Consider the following 21,707-nt stretch of genomic DNA (forward strand, 5'->3'; position numbering starts at 1 on the left):
CAAATCATTAATTTCTTACCTGTAGTAGGCACTGAATGAATGTTTCAAGAGTAAATGGGGGTAGTGGGGAGCATTCCTGGTGGCTCAGTGGTCAAGAGTCCACCTGCCAATGTAGGAGACATGGGATCCCATTTGCTGCAGAGAAACTAACCCTGTGGCCACAGCTACTAAGCTGTGCTCTAGAGCCTGGGAGCTGCAACTACTGAGCCCCTGTGCTGCAGCTACTGAGTCTGTGCTCTGCAACAAGAGAAGCCATCGCAACGAGAAGCCCACATACTGCAGTGAAGAGCGGCCCCCACTTGCTCAAATAGAGAAAAAGCCCTCGCAGCAATGAAGACCCAGACAGCCAAAAACAAATAAAATTATTTTTAAAAGAATAAATGGGGGGACATAACATTAAAAAATCAAAAGAACAATACTTCATGACATAAAAAAAATACAAAAGCCAAATTTCAGTTTCTATAAAGATTCAAAGACAAGAAAGCTAATCTATTAGGATAAAGGTCAGAATCGTGGACATTTCTGGATGTGGCGATTAACTGGGCAAGAACACAAGGGAGCCACCTATGGTGCTGAAAATGCTCCTTATTTTAATCTGAGTAGTAATAATATAGGTATATACGTATACGAAGTTTTGTTGAGCTGTACACCTAACATTTGTTCACTTTACAGTATGTACAGTAGACCTCACTAAAAAAGAAAAGGAAAAATAAATCTATATGTGGCTGCTTATGTTGAATCAATACGGCTAACACCTCATTTATCCAGAGATTCTTTATTAAAACAAGCAAAAAAGGTCTCTGAACAGACAAAATAGATGTTACAAAGTCCATACACTTTATCCATGAGAAAGACTTTCAGGCCTTTTCATCCTTACATTTACACCCAATTCCAATTAGCTTGGTTAACTAGCTTCCTGACCTACTATTGATAATCAGTAGCAAATTGGAAAGGTAGGGAGGATGTGTGTTAAAGATTGATAAGTGAGAAATAACAGCGAACAATAAGCAAGCAAGCAAAATAACCTTTAAAGAGCAGGTAAAAACTCAAGATACAAAAAAGTCTGAGATCACTTACTATATGGCAAGGAGACTTTATAAAGCACTTAAGGCATCTTTCTATCACAGCACAGTAAGAGAAACAGTGTAAAATGAAAACTCTTACTTTTTAGGGAAATAATGAACTATTTTCATCAAGATCTGTCAGTAAGCAGAAACAGGGGGAAACATATGAGAAACAGTCACATTAAAAATGCTTTTAAACTAATCACCTGTAAAAAGATAAATGTCAGTTACCAGGCATAAATGTACTTAGTTTAAAATAACCACATCTCTGGAGCTTGCTAAATAATTACAACTAATAATTTACTATCATCTTCCTCTTTGGTTTCCCTGGTGGCTCAGAGGGTAAAGCATCTGCCTGCAACGTAGGAGACCTGGGTTCGAGCCCTGGGTGGGGAAGATCCCCTGGAGAAGGAAATGCAACCCACACCAGTATTCTTGCCTGGAAAACCCCATGGACAGAGAAGCCTGGTGGGCTACAGTCAATGGAGTCGCAGAGAGTTGGACACGACTGAGTGACTTCACTTTCACTTTCCTCTTTGGCAAACTATAAAAACTAGCAGATTTGTATGCAAAGTTCTCCCTAGAAATTTTTTTTAAAGTGCATCTAAGCACTGAAAGTTTCCCTTCTATCAACACTGGTTAACTGAGAACCATTCAAACCAAATTTTAAGCATTTTTTGTAAGCCATATCTGAAAAACTAACATCAAAGTTGTTTATAGCACTACTGAACCACTCCAATGTCACTTCAAATCACCACTGTAAGCCACTTCTTTTTTTAAGAGGGAATTCCTACCCATAAGGTCTACATTAGTCTCCCAGCTCTGAATGTTCTACACTTCACTTACAAACTCTGTCACTCCTAAAGCAATCCCTCCCCTGGCTAGAGAAGATTACTGCTGGGTTCTGTGATTTCAAGAATGTATTTTTTAGGAATTCTCCTCCTCTTGCTATTTTCGACAACGGTATTATAAGTGTGTGCCTGTGTGTTAGTAGCTCAGTCATGTCCAACTCTTTGCAACCCCGTGGACTGTGGCTCACCAGTCTCTTCTGTCCATGGAATTCTCCAGGCAAGAATACTAGAGTGGGTTTCCATTCCCTTCTCCAGGAGATCTTCCCAACCCAGGAATCAAACCTAGGTCTCCCATATTGCAAGCAGACTCTTTACCATCTGAATAACCAGGGAAGCCCTGGAATTATTAGTAGTATCCAGCGACTAGGAAAAAATAATGCCATGTTAAGTGATAAAAAGAAGAGTATTTAATGCAGTAATTCAATGCAATAACCTATTTGGTATATGCCAAGCACAGGGCATACATAAATGAATGAAAAACTATCTGTGCATTTAAAGAAGGCAAGAAAGAGGCAAGAAAGACCTGTCAACAAATATATTCAGTGTTAAGAACAATAGTAGGTGAACACTGAGAAGGAAGTGACTCAGTTTTGTCAAGAGAAGGAAAAAAAAGAACAAAAGTAAAATCTGTAGCAGTTTTAAAATTAAGTACATGCCATGCAACTATGTGAAAAACTACAGTAGCAAAAATGAGGCCATGCAAAATTTAAAATACTTGTTGCATAAAATGTGTTAGGGTTACAAATGGCTTTTCCTATTTTCATGTTGAAAGGCAATGCCTTGTCCTCAATCCTACGAGTTTCTGTGAGTTGGAATTTCCCCTAAACTTTCTAACCTCTGTGTGCTTAGTCACCCAGTCATGTCCAGCTCTTTGCAATCCCATGGCCTGGAGCCTGCCAGGGTCCTCTGTCCATGGGGATTCTCTAGGCAAGAATACTGGAGTGGGTTGCCATGCCCTCCTCCAGGGGATCTTCCCAACCCAGGGATCAAACCCAAGTCTCCCGCATTGCAGGAGGATTCCTTACTGTCTGAGCCACCAAGGGAGCCAAGAATGATGGAGTGGATAGCCTATCCTTTCTCCAGGGGATCTTCCTGACCCAGGAATTGAACCAGGGTTTCCTGCATTGGAGGCAGATTCTTTACCAGCTAAGCTACCAGGGAAGCCCCTGGCCTCTCGCTATTCCCTCACTATTTTTCTCCTAGAAGAATAGTAACTTACATAATTGGTAAGTTTAGACTAAAGAATTACTTAAGCATAATTCTACCTGTTGCTTTTTTGCTCTTGGGGGCCTACCTGCTAGCTGGAAGTAATTCTCAAGTGCTCCTCCACAGATGGGCTCTCCTAGCAAGCAGGGAGGATGTTCCTGGCCCTGTCCTGCCTGTGTGCAGGTATATCTATTTAGCTCTAGGCTTTATGACTAGAAAGCAAAACTGCCTGCATACATAACCTATGTCCTGCAACATGAGCTTTATCAGGAATAAAGGTGGTATTCTGATCTCTCATCTGTCACTCTTTTCTCAGTTTGTTCAGAATTTGGGAAAGAAATGTGGGTTTTATTTATTGAGACCCCTCAGACACAACTAAATTACAGTGTCTTCTCATTTAAAATAAAACCTTCACTTTCATCTTATACTAAGCAGCTGGGTGTAATATATGCACATGATTCTTCTTCAAAGACCTCATCATTCCTAGCAGAACTTTTGTCTTAGCAATGTTTGCTGAAGCAATAAATTTTCAAATAGTAAAGCTCATTCGTTATGGTGCTTGTGTGCTCAGTCACTTCAGTCATGTCCGACTCTTTGTGACCCTATGAACTGTAGCCCACCAGGCTCCTCAGTCCATGGGATTCTCCAGGCAAGAATACTAGAGTGGGTTGCCGTGCCCTCCTTCAGGGGATCTTCCCTGCCCAGGGAAACCCACATCTCCTGTGTCTCCTGCATTGCAGGGAGATTCATTACCACTGAACCACTTAATTTACAACAAAAGCAAACTATAAAATGACGTATAAAGTAGTAAATAAGGTGTTCACTATGTGTATGTAGGTATTTTCCCCCTAGCAAAAAATATTTTTCCATATATTTGTAAAAATTCACATCCATAATTATTTCTGTCTGCTTTAAACCATTACCATGTAAGTAATGAAAGATCTTTAGGGAACTTTAAAAGGTAGAACAGAGTGTTAAATTGAAGAAGCAGTAAAGCTCAGTGCCTAATGACTGGAGGGCTGGAGGAATCACTTTTTTTATACAGTTTCTCTTCCTTCTGTTCGATCATCTGTTGTCTATCTCTTATCAGCCCTGGGGTGGGGCTGCATAACTGTCAGCATGCTTAGCAGACAGTGAGCTATAAAGCAAGAATTATGAGTGAAGGCATTTGTTTGAAGTTCCAGTGTACCTCCAACCCCAAAGTGACAAACTGGAACAAAAGTTTAAGTGACAAAAATGAGGGCTGCAGTAGCTGACAGATTCTTCATCTGGTAGACCAAAGGTTCTTAACCTTTAACTCTGAAACTTCAAAAGATAAGAAGCCCCAATTATCCCTTTTAATCGCTTTTAAACTCATCACTTGCATCTTTGTTGTCCTAATAATAAACAACTGCTAAAAGATTTTTCCCCATATAATCCCTTATGCACAGCCTTTTTACTCAACACAGGCTGCAAAAGGAGTTCCAGGACAATAAAAAGCATTGTCTGAAAAATATAAATTTCAATTAACCTTACCACTGATTTATTGCCAACATTCGCTGGATCATCAAAAAAGCAAGAGTTTCAGAAAAACATCTATGTCTGCTTTATTGACTATGCCAAAGCACTTGACCATGTGGATCACAATAAACTGTGGAAAACTCTTAAAGAGACAGGAATACCAGACCTGACCTGCCTCTTGAGAAACCTATATGCAGGTCAGAAAGCAACAGCTAGAACTGGACATGGAACAACAGGCTGGGTCCAAATAGGAAAAGGAGTACGTCAAAGCTGTATATTGTCACCCTGCTTATTTAACTTATATGCAGAGTACATCATGAGAAACGCTGGGCTGGATGAAGCACAAGCTGGAATCAAGATTGCCAAGAGAAATATCAATAACCTCAGATATGCAGATGATACCACCCTTATGGCAGAAATTGAAGAAGAACTAAAGAGCCTCTTGATGAAAGTGAAAGAGGAGAGTGAAAAAGTTGGCTTGAAGCTCAACATTCAGAAAACTAAGATCATGGCATCTGGTCCCATCAGATCAGATCAGATCAGTCCCATCACTTCATGGCAAATAGATGGGGAAACAGTGGAAACAGTGGCTGACTTTATTTTCTTGGGTTCCAAAATCACTGCAGATGGTGACTGAAGCCACGAAATTAAAAGACGCTTATTCCTTGGAGTGTTGTGTCTTTTGTTAACAAAGTACAACAAACCTTTGTTGACAAAGTAATGTCTAGTCAAGGCTATGGTTTTTCCAGTAGTCATGTATGGATGTGAGAGTTGGACTATAAAGAAAGCTGAGTGCAGAAGAACTGATGCTTCTAAACTGTGGTGTTGAAGACTCTTGAGAGTCCCTTGGACTGCAAGGAGATCCAACCATTCCATCTTTAAGGAAATCAGTCCTGGGTGTTCATTGGAAGGACTGATGTTGAAGCTGAAACTCCAATATTTTGGCCACCTGATGCGAAGAGCTGACTCATTTGAAAAGGCCCTGCTATTGGGAAAGACTGAAGGCAGGAGGAGAAGGGGACGACAGAGAATGAGATGGATGGATGGCATCACCGACTCAATGGACGGGAGTCTGAGTGAACTCCAGGAGTTGGTGATGGACAGGGAGGCCTGGAGTGCTGCGGTTCATGGGGTCATAAAGAGTCAGACACGACTGAGCGACTGAACTGAACTACCATTGATTTTAAAGTAATCTGGCATAAAGTACCAAGCAGTTCAATAATGAAAATTTTAACTATAATAACAACACTAATATTGCATGGCATCCTTGCCAGGTGCCAGACACTGTTTCAAGAACTTCACAAGTTAAGATCATGGCATCTGGTCCCATGATTTCTTGGCAAATAGATGGGGAAAATGTGGAAACAGTGACAGATTTCATTTTCTTGGGCTCCAAAACCACTGCAGACAGTGACTGAAGCCACGAAATTAAAAGACACTTGCTCCTTGGAAGAAAAGCGATGACAAACCTAGACAGAGTATTAAAAAGCAGAACCATCGCATTGCTGACAAAGGTCCGTCTAGTCAAAGCTATGGTTTTTCCAGTAGTCATGTATGGATGTGAGAGCTGGATCAGAAAGAAGGCTGAGCACCAAAGAATTGATGCTTTCCAACTGTGGTACTAGAGAAGACCCTTGGGAATCCCTTGGACAGCAAGGAGATCAAACAAGTTAATCTTAAAGGAAATCAAATGTGAATATTCATTGGAAGGACTGATGCTAAAGCCGAAGCTCCAGTACTTTGACTACTTGATGCGAACAGTTGACTTATTGGAAACGACCCTGATGCTGGGAAAGATTGAGGGCAAGAGGAGGAGGAGGCAACAGAGGATGAGATGCTTGAATGGCATCACTGACTCAATAGACAAGAGTTTGAGTAAACTCAGGGAAATAGTGAAGGATAGGAAGCCTGGCATGCTGCAGTTCATGGGTCAAAAACAGTCAGATACAACTTAGCTACCAAACAACAACAACAGGTTATTAACTCATTTAATCCTCACAACACCACCTCACATCAGTGAGACAGATGCTTTTATTACATCCAGCTTATACCTGGGGAAACTGAAGTACAGAGAAGTTAATATTTTGCCTAATATCCTGGAAATACCCTCTGGCATCCAGAGATGCCATTTAAACTCTGAAGTCGTCTGGCTTCAGCATTGTACAACACATCTTATTGTTAATGAGAACTCCAAAGACAGTAGGGAATGGAGACCCATCTCCACCTAGAGTTCTTTCCTTTACTCAAGATCAACATGAACTATCAAGAGAAATGACAGTAAGAGTAAATACAATAATAGATAACCACTGTCAATTCCAAAATATACTATGAGAAATACTAAATAGAGATGTTTGATCCCTGTTGTCAGGAAGGTTACATCTCATTTGGACATAGCAAGTATGCACATGAGAAAACATGCATTAATCAAGAAAACCAAGCTCTTTGTCATTTCTCCTAAAGCAGGTGCTTCTCCCAAACTGCCTACATTGACTAACAATACCACTCACCTTTCAGACAGCCAGAGATGAAATATCTTCAGACCTCTCTTTCTTCATATGAAAATGTTCATACTTCTCTGTGTCTCCACTGCAGTATTCTCACTATAGAGAGAAGACTCTCAGGGCATCTCACTATTCTCATTTTTCCTTCCAAGGTAAAGGCTATTTTTTTCTAGTTACAGTTCTGGCTTGTTTTCCCCTCACAAATTTGGCGCTGTGAGTAATGTTTCAGGACATCAAGGCTACTTAATTTTACCTATATATTTATCACTAGCATTCCTTCTTGATTTCAGTTCTTCCTGTCTGAAGTATGTGTACTTTTGCTGGTTAAAAAAAAAAAAAAAACCTCAGTTTTTATTTCTCTTTCTAGAAGATTTTACTGGGCATTTACTAGTTTGACAGCCATTTTCCTTCAGCACATGACAAGTAACAGTCAACTGTTTTCTGGCTTCCATTCTGTTATTAATAAGTCATCTTTCAGTGTAATTGCTGTTCATTTTTTTTGGTAAGCAACTTCTCTTTTCTCTCTGCTCTCTTTTAGAACTTCTCTTCTGTGTGTGTTCTGAATTCTGCAACGAAGGCATCTAAGGGTGGATTTCTTTTTCTTTGTTCTGCTGGGATTCAGTGGGCTTTCTGGATATCAGCTGGTATTTTTCATCAGTTCTGTAAAGTTCTATTTTACAGCCATCATCTCTTCAGATATTGCCTGTTCTCCCTTTTATTATCTCCTTTTGGAACTTCAGTTAAATTCATGTTAAACTTTTTATTGTCTAACTTTTTTGATCCCTCTTTATAACTTCATCTATTTTTTTCTCTGCAAAACATTATGGACAATTTCTTTGGATCTATATTCTGATTCACAGGTTCTGTCACTCAACTGCTGTTTAACATGTGCATCAGATTTTAAATCTGTGATAATTTTTTCATCTTTAAAAGTTCTATTTTCAAATCTATATGATTATTCTTTAATCCTCTGTTCTGCAAACATTTCCCCAAGCTTCTATTTCACTTAAGCATATTAAACATGTTTTTGATATCTTATATATAATAGCTCCAAGCTCTGAAACCTTTGTGGGTTTCTTTTGTTGCATACCTTTTTCTGTAGGTTCTTATTCCTAGTGTCCTATTTCTTTGCAAGTTTTGTTCACTTTTTACTATGTACTGCTCAATTTCCTTGGAACTTCATCTGGGGGAATTATCCGATGTCTTAAGAAAATCTGAATTTACTTCTATTTTACTTAGAGAATTTTAATTTATTTCTATTTATCTGAGACCACTTTACATTTTTCACTTAAGGTTCCTAAGTCTACATATGCAGCATTACTTTAGATAAAAAACTAAATAAGTACTCTGATTCTAATTGTATGATATTTTTCTACTTGGGTCACTTCTTTGAGTCTCATTTTTTTATGAGGCTTCCATACACACAAAATTAAATTTGTTTTTTTCCTGTTAATTTGTCTTTTATCAATTGAATTACTAGCTCAGCCAAAGAGCCTACAAGGGAAGAAAAGAAATTTTTTCCTTCCCCATACTACTCCCACTTCTTTTTAGGGATCCAAGATTTTTCTTACTCAGTGATTTCTTTCAAAATATATATTCTAAAATGCTTAAACTTGTAGCTTACTTGTTTCCATTGGTTGAGTTCTTAAGGGCTTGTTATATACTGAAAGTGGCACTTAGCATATTACTTACCTACATTGACTAAACATTTGATATGTGCTCTCTCTCATGCATCCTTTTTGCTGTCCCTCCAATAAGTAATTTCATCCAATTTGTAAAGTTCTAGTCTCTACACATTTACCCACAAACTACGGGGGGTGGTTTGAAAGATCCACCAAGAAACTGAGATTTTTAATACTCTATCCAGTTTCTGACAGGTAAAGAAGATAAAAAAGTCAATAACAACACAGAAGGTATGACAAGGACATTTTACAACTTTATCAACCAGACAGCTAATAAATAGTGTACCTAACAATTGAAAAATGTATTTGTTCAAGCACATAGATTATTTATGAAAACTGGAGAAGGAAATGGCAACCCACTCCAGTGTTCTTGCATGGAGAATCCCAGGGATGGCGGAGCCTGGTGGGCTGCCGTCTATGGGGTCACACAGAGTCGACACAACTGAAGCGACTTAGCAGCAGCAGCAGCAGTAGATCACATGTTAGGCCACATATTTTGCCCACATGACACTTAGATCAGAAATCAACAACAACTAGAAAACTTGCACATGATTAGGATTTTTTCCTAAATAATTGTTAGTCAAAAAGGGAAATCAAAATGAAAATTAGAAAATTCTTTGGACTGAACGATAACCATACTACACACCCAAATTTGTGAAATTCAACTAAAGCAATATTTAGAGAGAAATGTATAACCTTAAATACATACGCTGGAAAAGCGCAAAGTTAAAATGGGCTTAGCATCTCAATTATAAATTTTAAAAAGGAACAAGAGGGAATTCTCCGCAGTCCAGTGTTTAGGACTCCTTACTCTCATCACTGCCAAGGGCCTGGGTTCAATCCCTGGTAAGGGAACTAAGGTCCACAAGCCTTCTAGTGCAGTCAAAAAAAAAAAAGGAACAAGAAAATAAACTCAAAAAGAGAAACAATAAAAGAGCTGATATAAATAAAACAAGTACCAGTCCCAAGAGTTGGTTTTTTAAAAAGATTAGAAAACAAATTTCTAGTAGGATTGATTCAGAAACAAAGAAAAAAGATAGAAAGGATGTTAGGAATGAAAAAGAAGACAAAAAAGCAGATGTTGAACAAAGTAAACATAATAAAAAGATATTATAAAGAAAATAAATTTGACAAGTTATACTAAAATTTCTAGAAAAATACAACTTAAAATTTTCAAAGTCAACTTCTCCTCTAAATTGTTCAAAAGATTTAATTCAATGGCAATCAAAATCCCAATATGAATTTTTGTAGAACCTGAGAAACTTATTCTAAAATTTATATTGAAAAGCAAAGGTCCTAATGTAAATGGCAGATTCTTGAAGAATAAGATGGGGAGAAAAAAATAAGAAGAAGAGGGGACTTACAGTATACTGTCACACTAAGCTATTGTGATTAAGACAGCGTGGTACTAACACAGGGCACGTAAACTAATCAATGAAGCAGAACAGAGAAGCCGGATAGACTCATACACATAGTGAAATTTGATACAGGACAGAGGCAGCACTGCTGATAAATGGAAAATAAACTTTTCAATGAACTGTGTTGATGTAAGTGGGTATATGGGTTAAAAAAGAGCTATATGGGTAAAAAATGAGCTAGGACCTCTGTATCACATTATACATGTAAATCAATTCTAGGTGGATGAAAACTATTTGAAAGGCAAAACTTTAAAACTCTGAAAAAACAACACAAGAGTCTATTCTGACTTCCAATAGGGAAGACATGGAGGGTCTCACACCATTAGAGGGCAAGACTAGTAGCCTTGATAATATTAAAAATTAGAACCTCAGTTTCAAAGACACCATGAAACCTGGAAGAAGATATTTACAACCGAAATAACCAATAAAAGATTATATCCAAAATATATAAAGAACTCATGAACTAAGAAAAAACAAAACTGAATTTTTAAAACAGCGCAAGACATGAACACATAATCCCTGAATAATAAATGCACTCCATAAACATAAAAAATATTCAGCCTTATTAAGTAACTATATAAATGCAAATTAAAATCTCAAAGTAATACACTTCACACTTTACTAGACGAACAAAAATTAAAGTCAGTAAATAGGAATCATTGGTTCAAGGGCATTCTCATTCTCTACTAGCAAAATATAAATTACGTGACCATTCTGAAAAACAATTCAACTTCCCAGAGGGTCTTAGTTTTCTACGGCTATGTGTATGGGTTGAACCCTGTCCCTCAAAAAAGGATATACTGAAGTCCTGACTCTCAGTACCTTAGCATGTGACTTCATTTGGAAATAAGGTCTTTACAGAAGTGATCAGATTAAAATGAGGTGATTAGGATGTAGGCCCTAGTACAATATGACTGGGGTCCTTATAAAAAGGGTAAATTGAGGCAGAGAGACAGGGCACAGAGGGAAGACCGTAAGAAGAGACATGGGGAGAGTGCCATGTGATGAAGGCAGAGGTGGAGTGACAAATCCAAAGGCTGGAAAATGCCAAACATTGCCAGTAAAACCAGCAGAAGGTGGGAGACGGGCATGGCACAGATCCTCCCCTCAGAGTCCTCAGAAGGAGCCAACGCTGGGACAGTCTGACCTTGGCTTTCTAGACTCCAGAACTGTGAGACAATAAGCTTCTGTTATTTAAGCCACTGGGTTTGGGGTGCTTTGGCATAGCAACCCATGCAAACTGTTAGTCGTTAATGCAAACTAATACATTCCGGTAACAAATTACCACAAACTCAGTCACATAAAACGAGTTATCATCTTACAGTTCTGCGGGTCAGAAGTCTGACACAGGTCTCACTAAGTTAAAATCAAAGTGTTGGAAGGGCTGCCGCTTTTGAGGACTTGGAAAAATCCACTTCCCTGTCTCTTCTACCTTCGAGAGCCTGCCTGCTTTCTCTGGCTCCTGGCCTTCTCCCACTGTCAAAGCTAAAGGTAGACTGAGTCTTACACTACATTACCCCAATCCTATTTCCATTGTCCCTTCTCCTCCGATCTCTGCTTTCTTCTTTCATTTTTTAAGGAAGCTGTGATTACATTGGGTCTAAAAAGATAATCCTGGATAATCTCCCCACCTCAGGATCCTTAACTTAATCCTATCTGCAAAGTTTCCTTGCTACATAAGGCAACACACCCACAAATTGCAGGGATTATTACATGGACACCTTTGGGGTGCCATTATTCAGCCAACCACACATAGTGAACTTGAATATGAACATACCTCATTGTTGTTTAGTCGCTAAGTCATGTCTGACTCTTTGAGACCCCATGGACTGTAGCCCACCAGGCTCCTCCGTCCATGGGATTTTCCAGGCAAGAATACTGGAGTGGCTTGCCATTTCGTTCTCCAGGGGATCTTCCCAACGCAGGGATCAAACCCAAGTCTCCTGCATTGGCAGGCACATTCTTTACCACTGAGCCACCAGGAAAGCCTTACAACTTAGCAATTCTAGATGCATGCATGCACCTAGGAGACATTTACCTCATGCGAAGAGTTGACTCATTAGAAAAGACTCTGATTCTGGGAGGGATTGGGGGCAGGAAGAGAAGAGGACGACAGAGGATGAGATGGCTGGATGGCATCACCGACTCGATGGACATGAGTTTGGGTAGACTCCAGGGGTTGGTGATGGTCAGGGAGGCCTGGTGTGCTGCAATTCATGGGGTCGCAAAGAGTTGGACACAACTGAGCAACTGAACTGAACTGAACTGTTTGGTTTTGGAGTCAAAGCAATTATTTTTAAGTCAAGTTTAGCTCATTTACACTGACTGACGTGGCAGATAAGTTTAATCTTAGTTCTTTTCGAGTATAGTGGTACATTTTCTGGTTTTAGAAATGTTAAAAAGCAAAAAAAAAATTTCACAGCAGCATTGTAGATAATAGCAAACAACTGAAAACCACCCACAGGTCCATAAACAGTGGAATGGATAAATTGTATTATGCTCATAAGATGAAATACTATACAGCATTGAAAAATGAACAACATCTATCCACATCAACACGAATGAATCTCAAAAGTTAAGCAAAAAAGTTACAGAAAAATTCATATAGCATGATTCTGTTTGTTAAGGTTCAAAAGCAGACAATAATGACAACATATTATTTCTATTATTTAGTAATAAATAATAATAGAGTCATGTCCAACTCTTTGCAACCCTAAGGAGTATAGCCTGCCAGTCTCCTCTGCTGAAGGGATTTTCCAGGCAAGAATACTGGAGTGGGTAGTCATTCCCTTCTCCAAGGGATCCTCCCAAGCCAGGGATCAAACCCACATCTCCTTTGTCTCTTGCACTGCAGGCAGATCATTTACCACTGAGCCATTGAGGAAGCCTATGTTCAGGGTAGTTATAAAGCCAAGTAAAGGAATGAATAGCAAAAAAAAAAAAAATCAAGATAAATGTATTGTCTCTGGGACAGAGAAAAGGGGATACAAAAGAAGTTAACACAAAGGAAATGAGTGGTAAATACTTGATATTTTTCTTTTTTGTCTTATTTTCTTCCTTAAACCATATTTAAAAAATATATATATATGTACAGTCTTTTATGTATGGCATTTCTCATTAACAAATATAAATGCTGCTGCTGCTGCTAAGTCGCTTCAGTTGTGTCCAACTCTGTGTGACCCCATAGACGGCAGCCCACCAGGCTCCCCCGTCCCTGGGATTCTCCAGCCAAGAACACTAACTTTAAAATATGCTGAAAGCAAGTTTTATAAAATGTAAGGAAGCAACCAAATAATGTACTCTATCTGATAGAGGAGGGAAAAATCTATAAAGATAAGATACCTTCCAGGTAAATCAATACTGGAGAAAAAGTTGTAGGCTATAAAAGAGGAAGTGGGAAATACTCCTCTTCCCCAAATTCCAAGAACAGACTTCCAACAATCTCTTAAATAAACATGAAGCAGCTTGTAAATAATATGGTGAACAATGTTATAAACTGTCAGGAACTGCCCGCAGACAGAGCCCAGCTCTACTGAAGTTCTGCTTGGCTAACACAGCTGTCCAGTTTGTTTTGGTCAAACTGAAAGCCCTTAGGTAAAGCAGGCAACAGTCCATTCACTTCCATTCTTCCTCACCTCCCCTCCTTCCTCAACATACAACGTAAAAAAAGGCTCTGTGGCTGGCCTCTGAAGGCACCTGAGTTTGAGTCCAGCTGCATCCTAATAAGTCACCCTGAAATAACAATATCAGGTACCAAGTTTACCTATGACGTCATCATGAACTATGTGATTTCAAGAGTACCTCCTGTCTCTCACTTCCCTTTCTCTCCCACCACTACCCTCAACCTCTTTTAACCAGGGACACTGTTTATCAAGTAATTGGAGATGGCTGGCAAATTAAGTACAGCCTTGGAAAACCATGACCACAGGCGCATATGCTCTTTATAGCAAGCACTAGGGGAACTTGGAGTCAAGACGAAGCTTCTAGTCCTGAATCCCAATAATATCTCATGTCATAACCTAGAGACAATATTCTTTCTCCAGAGCTGAATTTTTTTCCTTTCTACAAATCTCTTCTCTCTCTTCTCTCTTCTATATCTATATAAACATGCTAATTTCTAGACAAACTTTTCCAGCATGTATAGATTCTTTCTGCTTTAGGAAAGGTTTAAGAAGGCAGGAGAATTCACTAAGGAAACAGGCTGACTTGGTAACTGAAAGAGAACAAGGAAAGAGACTCAGAAAAGGGCCTGCCACTGAGAAGGATTAAAAAAATCAGAGGACAATGAAAAACAAACTTCACTAAACTTGACTGAAGCCAAAGTTTTACTTATGGCTGGCCCTGTTTACCTTCCACTCTGTGTGGGAAAACAAACTATGGAGATGTTACTGTTTCATGTGGTACAATGAAAATATTCTCTCACACATCATCACATCACTGCTCCACAGGACTTGTCAACTTTTATTTTTAAACGCGGCCAACTCTGCTACCACGCAGTTTTGTTCTCAGCTTATACACTTAATTTGAGCATCCCTTTGGTATCGAAAGGCTTCTTAATCTTAACACATTTTAATACATTTCTTAAAGGAGATTTCAATCAGTGTGAATGGTAAAAGCAAAACTCTACATACACATCAGGAACAATAAGCAGTCCTCAAACAGCTAGAGCCATGGATGGATGCAGGGAAAAGGTGTTCCATAAGTTCTAACGGCTTTTTAAAAAAACAAAACACAAGGCTAAAAACAGATTATTACGGGCTGTGCAAGTAAGGGTCAAGGGCATGAACCTTATTCTGTGTACAATGAAAAGCCATAAGAGATTTCTGAAACACAGCAAGTGATTTGATAAAAATCTGTTTTTGAACGATAACTCTGATGGCAAGGTACATATAATATTTACAAAATAAAGCATAAAAAACACTATGTAGGCTGATGTTTCATTGTAAAATATTAACACGAAATTAGAATTGGCCAAATTTCACAGTATTCTTTAAAAAATTCATAGAAGGTTATGCCTTGCAAATTCCTTAGGAGAATAATCACTTAAACTAAAATCTTTTTAAAACCTTCATACTACATGTGTATCCTTTTTCAAATAAAATTAACACTTTAAATAATATTTATGTGCTTTAAGGCCACAGAATTTTAAAATATTTACCTAACCATTTAGAAAGCACTCAGCATTTTAGGTATAGAAAAATATCTCACAAACAGACTAACCTCGTATTTACCTAGTCTATCACACATAAAATGATCTGGTTTACAGCTGAAATCTCCACTGTAGAAAGTATAATTAAAATGACACAGAAATGTAGTTTGTTAAATTCTGGCCAAAGTATCTCATGTAGGCAACTAAAAAAAATTTTTTTTAACTTCCTATTAGTTTCAGCTGAATCTTGGCAAATATACTCCAAACTTAGTGCTTCTTTCCATTAACCCAAGGAGGAACATAGTCAGCAGTAACTAAACAGTAAACCTAACTGTGAAAATCATGTTTTACAAACATGCTATTATGCTTCAATACAGTATCCAACATAACAATCTAAAAGTTAAAAATTACCTAACATCTACTTTCACACAATTAAAAACATTTTTATTGACACGAGTTTTCAATTGCTTTTCAAAGATGTTCATAAAAATGTTTAAATTCGTAAGGAAATGAAGTGTAATAAATTTATCAATCCAAAAATGAATGTCCACATATACGGGTTAAAAGAAAAGTTCTATTAAAAAATACAGACTATTTCTTCATATTTTTCAGTTATCATACCTTGGAAAATATAGGCTAGCAATATCAACATTAAACATTTAAGTAAAACTTCAAGATCTATTAACTTGTGAAGGTTTTTATACTTTCATTTGTAGCTTACAAAAAATGTAAACTAACTACAAGAAATGAGTTCTAGAATTGAAAGGTGGTATAGAATTCATCTACTGGATCCCCTGATTTGACAAGAGACTGAGACTCAGAAAAGCTCACCAACTTTTCCAATATGACGGTAGACCCAAGACTTTACCCTTGAATCTCTATGAATCCAGAGCACTTTCCCCAATATCAGATTCTACCCAAAACTGTTTGTCTCCCTTCATTTTCTGAAATAAGAGAGTGACTTTACAATGATCACATACAAAGTTTGGCACTTTTAAAATTAGAAAATCCCTTAATCTTTTACTTCTATAAAAGTATAGGTTTCCACTTAATTTCTTTCATATAACGTACATGCAAACAAAACCACAGATCCACTGCTGAACTTCAGGAAAAAAGCATAAGTAAAAATTTTCATTATTACAATGTCTGCCAAGTTAAAAACATCTAGTAGTTTCTAGTATTACCAAAAGAATATTATAGTTTGACCCTGAACATTAGCTAACCATATATAAACCCCTGAACTATTAGCATATACTTAAGACCCCCCCAAAAAATGTTCCTATTCATAGTGGAATGTGAAGTGTTTTCTGTACTAATAAAATATGCCTTTTTTTAAAAGCACAAATTGTATTTTCCTCTAATACAAATAACAATTAAAGCTACCTAGCATAACAATGCCACACCTGGTTAACTGTTGAAAAAAGGTTGCTGTGATGGAAAGAGCACCAAACCAGGAATTTTCAATTAATAAGATAACAGCCATAATTCACTACTCCAACACACTACAATTATGTTAAACTGTAATACTACTACGCTCAGGAAAAGTGTCTATCAGTGTAATGAAACTATGTTAAAACACTTTCCTGGTGTTAAAAAATGCAATCTATTCACACAAAGTCAAATGTCCATCCAATGTTATTCCTGTCTATGAAAATAGTTGGTATGACTTTTCTCTACAGTGAATCTTCTTCTGACAATTTTTCTCCTGATACATGTTTTCCTGGGCATTGTCTACTATTATCATTGGTAGTAAACTGAGAAAACAAAAGGCATGATATTTTTTGAACAATTTTTTTTCAAGCATTTGACCAAATACAGACCACAAAAGCGGCCTCTGAAAACACTTTTCAGGAAGCAAGGTGTTTGTCTCTTTGAGCACTACAGATAGTGTAGTAGTTTATAGATTATACTGAAGAGCAAAGAGCAAAAAAAAAAAAAATCAGAATTAGTAACAATAAGAAACTTCTGTTTCAGATATATTAGGTCCCCAGTGTAAGATGTTTCACTAATCAAAAAGTCTGAAAACCAAGGGTATAAACTCCTGCTGCTGCTGCTGCTAAGTCACTTCAGTCGAGTCCAACTCTGTGCGACCCCATAGACTTGCTCATTTAAGCAAACCTCTACATTTATCCTCTTAGCTGCTTAGAAGAAGGCATTGAAAACTGAAAAATCTAGGTTCAAATCCCAGCACTTCCACTGTTAATGATAATGTGTGAAGTTGGGTAATCTCTATAAGCCTCAGTTTGCTCATCTCTAACTTGAGGTTAATGTCATCTATTATACAGTGTCCTTGTGAAGGTTTAAGACAATACAAGTATTTTGCACTTAGTAAAATGCTCAGTGAATAGTAGCTATACTTAGTGAGTTTCTTCCTAATGTAGAACAGGTAAGATTTCCCTAGGCTATCAAAACAAACTCTTTCCCTAATAATGATTTCAATTCCTTAAAAAAAAAAAAAAAGTAAACCTACAGAAAAATAAATTGTAAACGTTTTTGGTATATTTCCAAACATTACTAAGATTAAAGGTTAAATTGTTACAACATTCTCCTAATTATGCAACAAACACACAGGACCACGAGTTAGTCTGTAAAAGATTATATTAGCTTATTACTGCTGAAATTTGGGGTGGGGGTGGGGGAAGAAACCTCTTAAAATTATCCCCAACGGTCTTTTCATCTAAGTTAACAAGTCTCTGTTCCAAAACTCATCACTTTTCTTTTAATTGTAAGACCCAAGATTTGTCCTATTATCAAGAATAATACTGATTATTTAATACCGATTAAAATTCACACATCTATATATTCACTAATTCTAACGGCTGTATGTTATCTTTGAGGGAAACAGCACCATTATTACAGCAACAAATAAACGACACCAGAAGTGTCATAATGTAATTCTTCAAATAATTCACTTCATTCTTCTGAGAACGCATCTACTGCATAAACAATCTCTTTAAAAAGTGTAGCATGCTTAGTCTGCTATTTCATTTCTATTCAAAGATAAATGGTACTTCTGCGTTTTTTTGTTTTTGTTTTTCTAAGCTTCCTGTATTTTAGGAGTTATTTCCAGAATAAAACTTTTTTTTTTTTTTTTTTTTTTACCCTGGAAGTAAACAAGCTTTCAAACGCACTAATTCAATTCGGGAACTGAAGCGATAAAACCGCCCTCCTTTCCTTAGCAAACCTTTCCTTTCTGGAAACATACCTGTTCTCTCGAGATGCAAGGCAACGAAGGTCTCCTGAACATTTTGCAACTGCCATAGTAACCGCCTGAAGTTTCTCCGAATGACACGCAGCTGGACCTCCTCCGGGGTCTGATCACAGGCACTTTTTCTTCTGCGGTACTGGACAACTGAGGTTGCTGGGGAGCTTCCCTGATTTGAAAGAAGTGATCCAACCCCAGGGCCAGCAGGCAGCCGACGCCCCCCACCAGGCAGGACAGCAGGGGCCGGAGGGCTGGAGGCAGCGCCCCAAGGCTGGTGAAGGACACCCACCAGACGAAGCTGGAGAAGAGCAGCACCACGATGCTGTGCCGGAGCCTCCCCGGCTGCGCGAGCGTCAACAAGCCCACGCAGCTCAGCACCAAGAACCACCGGCCCGCCACCGCTGGGGGTGTGTGCGGGACCGGGGCCCCGGCGTCTCCGTCCCCCCGAGACCAGGATTCCCACTGCCCCACCAAGAAGTCCCCCAGGTAACAGCAGGCGGGGAGTGCCAGCAGCCACCAGCAGCCGCCGCCGCTCCGGCCCGGCCCGGCGCCCCGCTTGGTCCGGGTCAAGAAGCAGGTGAGGAAGAAGAAGGCACAGGCGATGCTGAAGAGGGGGCTGAGGCTTTGCGAGCAGACGCTCAGCAAGGTCCGCAACCGGGCGGCCCCAGCAGCCCAGCTCTCGGGCCCCGAGCCGAGCAGCAGGGCGAGGACAAAGGCGGCCAAGGCGCCCAGCAAGAGGCGCGCCCGGGAGAAGGGGGAGCCGCGCCGCGGCTGCTGAGGGGAGGCGGGCGGCGGCAGCAGCAGCTCCACGTTGCAGAAGCGGCAGAGGTGGAAAAAGAAGCCGCGCGGAGGGTCCTGCCGCAGGGGGCTCACGCAGCCCTTCACGTAGCCGTTCCTCACACTCTCGGGGGGCGAGGCGGCCCCGTCCGGCGGCGGCGGGGACCGCATGGCTTTGGCGTCTCGCTCGTCCCTCCTCATGGCCGGGACGCCCGGTGGCCGCGGGGGCTCGGCACGCCCCGCTCGGGCCGCAGCGGCCGCTCGCGCTCCCTCCCGCCTGGCCCCCACGCTCGGAGCGCCCCCCGGCTCGGCGGCGCGTCAGGGCTGCGCCCGCCGCCGCGGCCCGGGGTCCCCGCCGCGCCGGTGGAGGAGCGGCGGGGTCCGGGACATGCTGGCTGAGAAGAGGGGCGGAGGGGGCTCCTCTCCGGGACTTCGGTGGCCGGACCCCGCCCCCCTTCCTGTTACCCCGGGCACTTCTTGGGACTGGAGTGTCCGCGTCGCCTCCCGGCTCCCGCGGGCTGCAACAGTTACCTCTCGGCCCCAGCCTGGTCCGTTGGGCGCGCGAGCGGCGGGCGGGCGCTCCTCCCCCGCCGCTGCCCCGGCCGGGTGCGCGCCCCGCCCGCCCGCCTGCGCGCGCCCGCGCCCCGGCCGGTCCGGCAGCCAAGGGCGCCGCCGCTCCTGCCGGCCGCCTGCCCCATCGCGGGCTGGGGACCCCAGCCGCCTCAGCGTTCCCAGACTGGGGAGAGCGCGGCTTGCTGCCGCCCGGAGACCGATCCAGGTTGGGAGGAATGGGAGGGACCCTTTTCGGATAGAAGGGGGCAAGCCCGCCATCCTGGGATTCCCCCCAGGCGCTCAGGTTCCTTTGGGGTAAGTCACAGACCTCAGGCAGGCTCCGACAGGTTACCACTGGGGGCGTAGGGAAAGAGGGCGCTTATGGTCCCCAAGGGGAGTGCCTAGTAGAGAAACCGAGTTGAGGTGGGGAGGCTACGGGTCCCGCCTTTACCCCCATCCCAGTTTAGGGTGGACCCTTGGGATGTCCAAGCCGAGCTGCGACCTGGTAAGTGCCAGTCCCCACCAAAGTCATGGGGAAGAAGCCTTGATCACTGTGGCTAGGTCTGTCCTTAACAGCAGCGTGGATTCTTGAGCCATGCAGCAGGCCCTTGCAGTGGCTTTTTAGGGAGGAGCACGCACGCCGAGCGCTCCCTGGGAGCATCCTGGTCGGTATTACCGAGTCTGTCTTCCTCAAGAACCATCTTAATAAAGGGAGGAGCTACCGTCCCATCGTCCCTTCACCCTTGCCAAACTACCAGTGGGTCCACATCTGTTTCTGCCTCAGGAAGCATGGAAAATCTGTTGTCGAAAAGATCTTCCCACATTGAAGGCTTTCCACTGTAACTACATATTGGGGGTGGGGGGAATGGGAGGATTAGGAGTTCACTCCAAGACCATTGCCACGTTTGGATCAGTTGGCCGTGAGAGAAGCCAAATAAGATGCTATCTGTGAATTACTGATGAAACTAGCTACATGTGGGAAACACGGACTCGAAAGCGGGAAGAACTGCTGTACGGAAGGGACTGCTCTGGAATCTCACCAATCATAACTATCTTAGTGACTGAACTGTGTTTCCCTCCTCCAAAACTCTCCCTTCCACCTCATGACAGGCCTGCATGTCTCAAAGAGCTAATTCCACATTTTTCCAGGGAGATGTGAAACCTTCCTGTGTGGTAAATCCCACAAACAGGCCCATTTTTCACCAATTAATCTTTGCCCACAGCCAAGACCATTTTTGTATATGGTCATAGTTCACATGCATAGCAGAAATCACAGTGAAATTAGCACAAGAATTGGACCAAGACGAAAAAAGACCAGAATTTTTGTCTGCTTCTTAGATAAAGGAAAAAATATGTAATAGAGTTTTCAAATTGATTACTCAAATGCTTGCCCTAAGAGATAAAAATCCATGGGGTCTTTTTTTCACCAGGACAGTTGAAATTCTTTTTAAAAATATCTCATTTCAACAGAACTCCGCAAATACATTTTTAAATGTATTTAAAAATAAACAGGACTCATCATTACCAAAGAGTAAATTAGGAAGCTTGATGGATACATTTTGAGCTTGTATGGAAGGGCATGGCAAGCTAGTGTCAGCGTCACTGAAATGCCCATTATAAATTCTAATTGGAAATAATAAATTGCTCTGATATAATAAATTCAGATTAAAGTTGTTAATAAATACAGTTGTTATCATTATTACTGTTGTTTTAAAACCTTAGGCTATCATCTGAAGTAGGATAGGCATGGTAATGGAAATAGTGGTAAACTAGAAATCCATTTCATTGTTTCTAGTCATGGC

The 21,707-nt window shown here is 40.7% G+C and overlaps 1 protein-coding gene across 3 annotated transcripts in view; it reads right to left on the minus strand.

Moving 5' to 3' along the window:
* The window catches only part of PDE3B (phosphodiesterase 3B), a 167,877-nt gene extending 147,977 nt beyond the window's left edge, over positions 1 to 19,900 (minus strand). For 2 of the 3 annotated variants that reach the window (XR_015142034.1, XM_086339872.1), the window contains exon 1: positions 18,577 to 19,900. Coding sequence is in view for 1 of the 3 variants with exons in the window: in XM_086339872.1 (XP_086195998.1) it covers positions 18,577 to 19,554 (978 nt within the window). In the remaining 2 variants the exon portion in view is untranslated. The remainder of the gene's footprint in view (positions 1 to 18,576) is intronic. The other variant, XM_086339875.1, reaches the window with a different exon arrangement.
* Between the last annotated feature and the right edge of the window lie 1,807 nt (positions 19,901 to 21,707).

The sequence above is a fragment of the Bos grunniens genome, chromosome 15, assembly GCF_055505025.1.
Source record: "Bos grunniens cultivar Pamir isolate PY7600 chromosome 15, Bosgru_T2T1.0, whole genome shotgun sequence".
Classification (NCBI taxonomy): domain Eukaryota; kingdom Metazoa; phylum Chordata; class Mammalia; order Artiodactyla; family Bovidae; genus Bos; species Bos grunniens.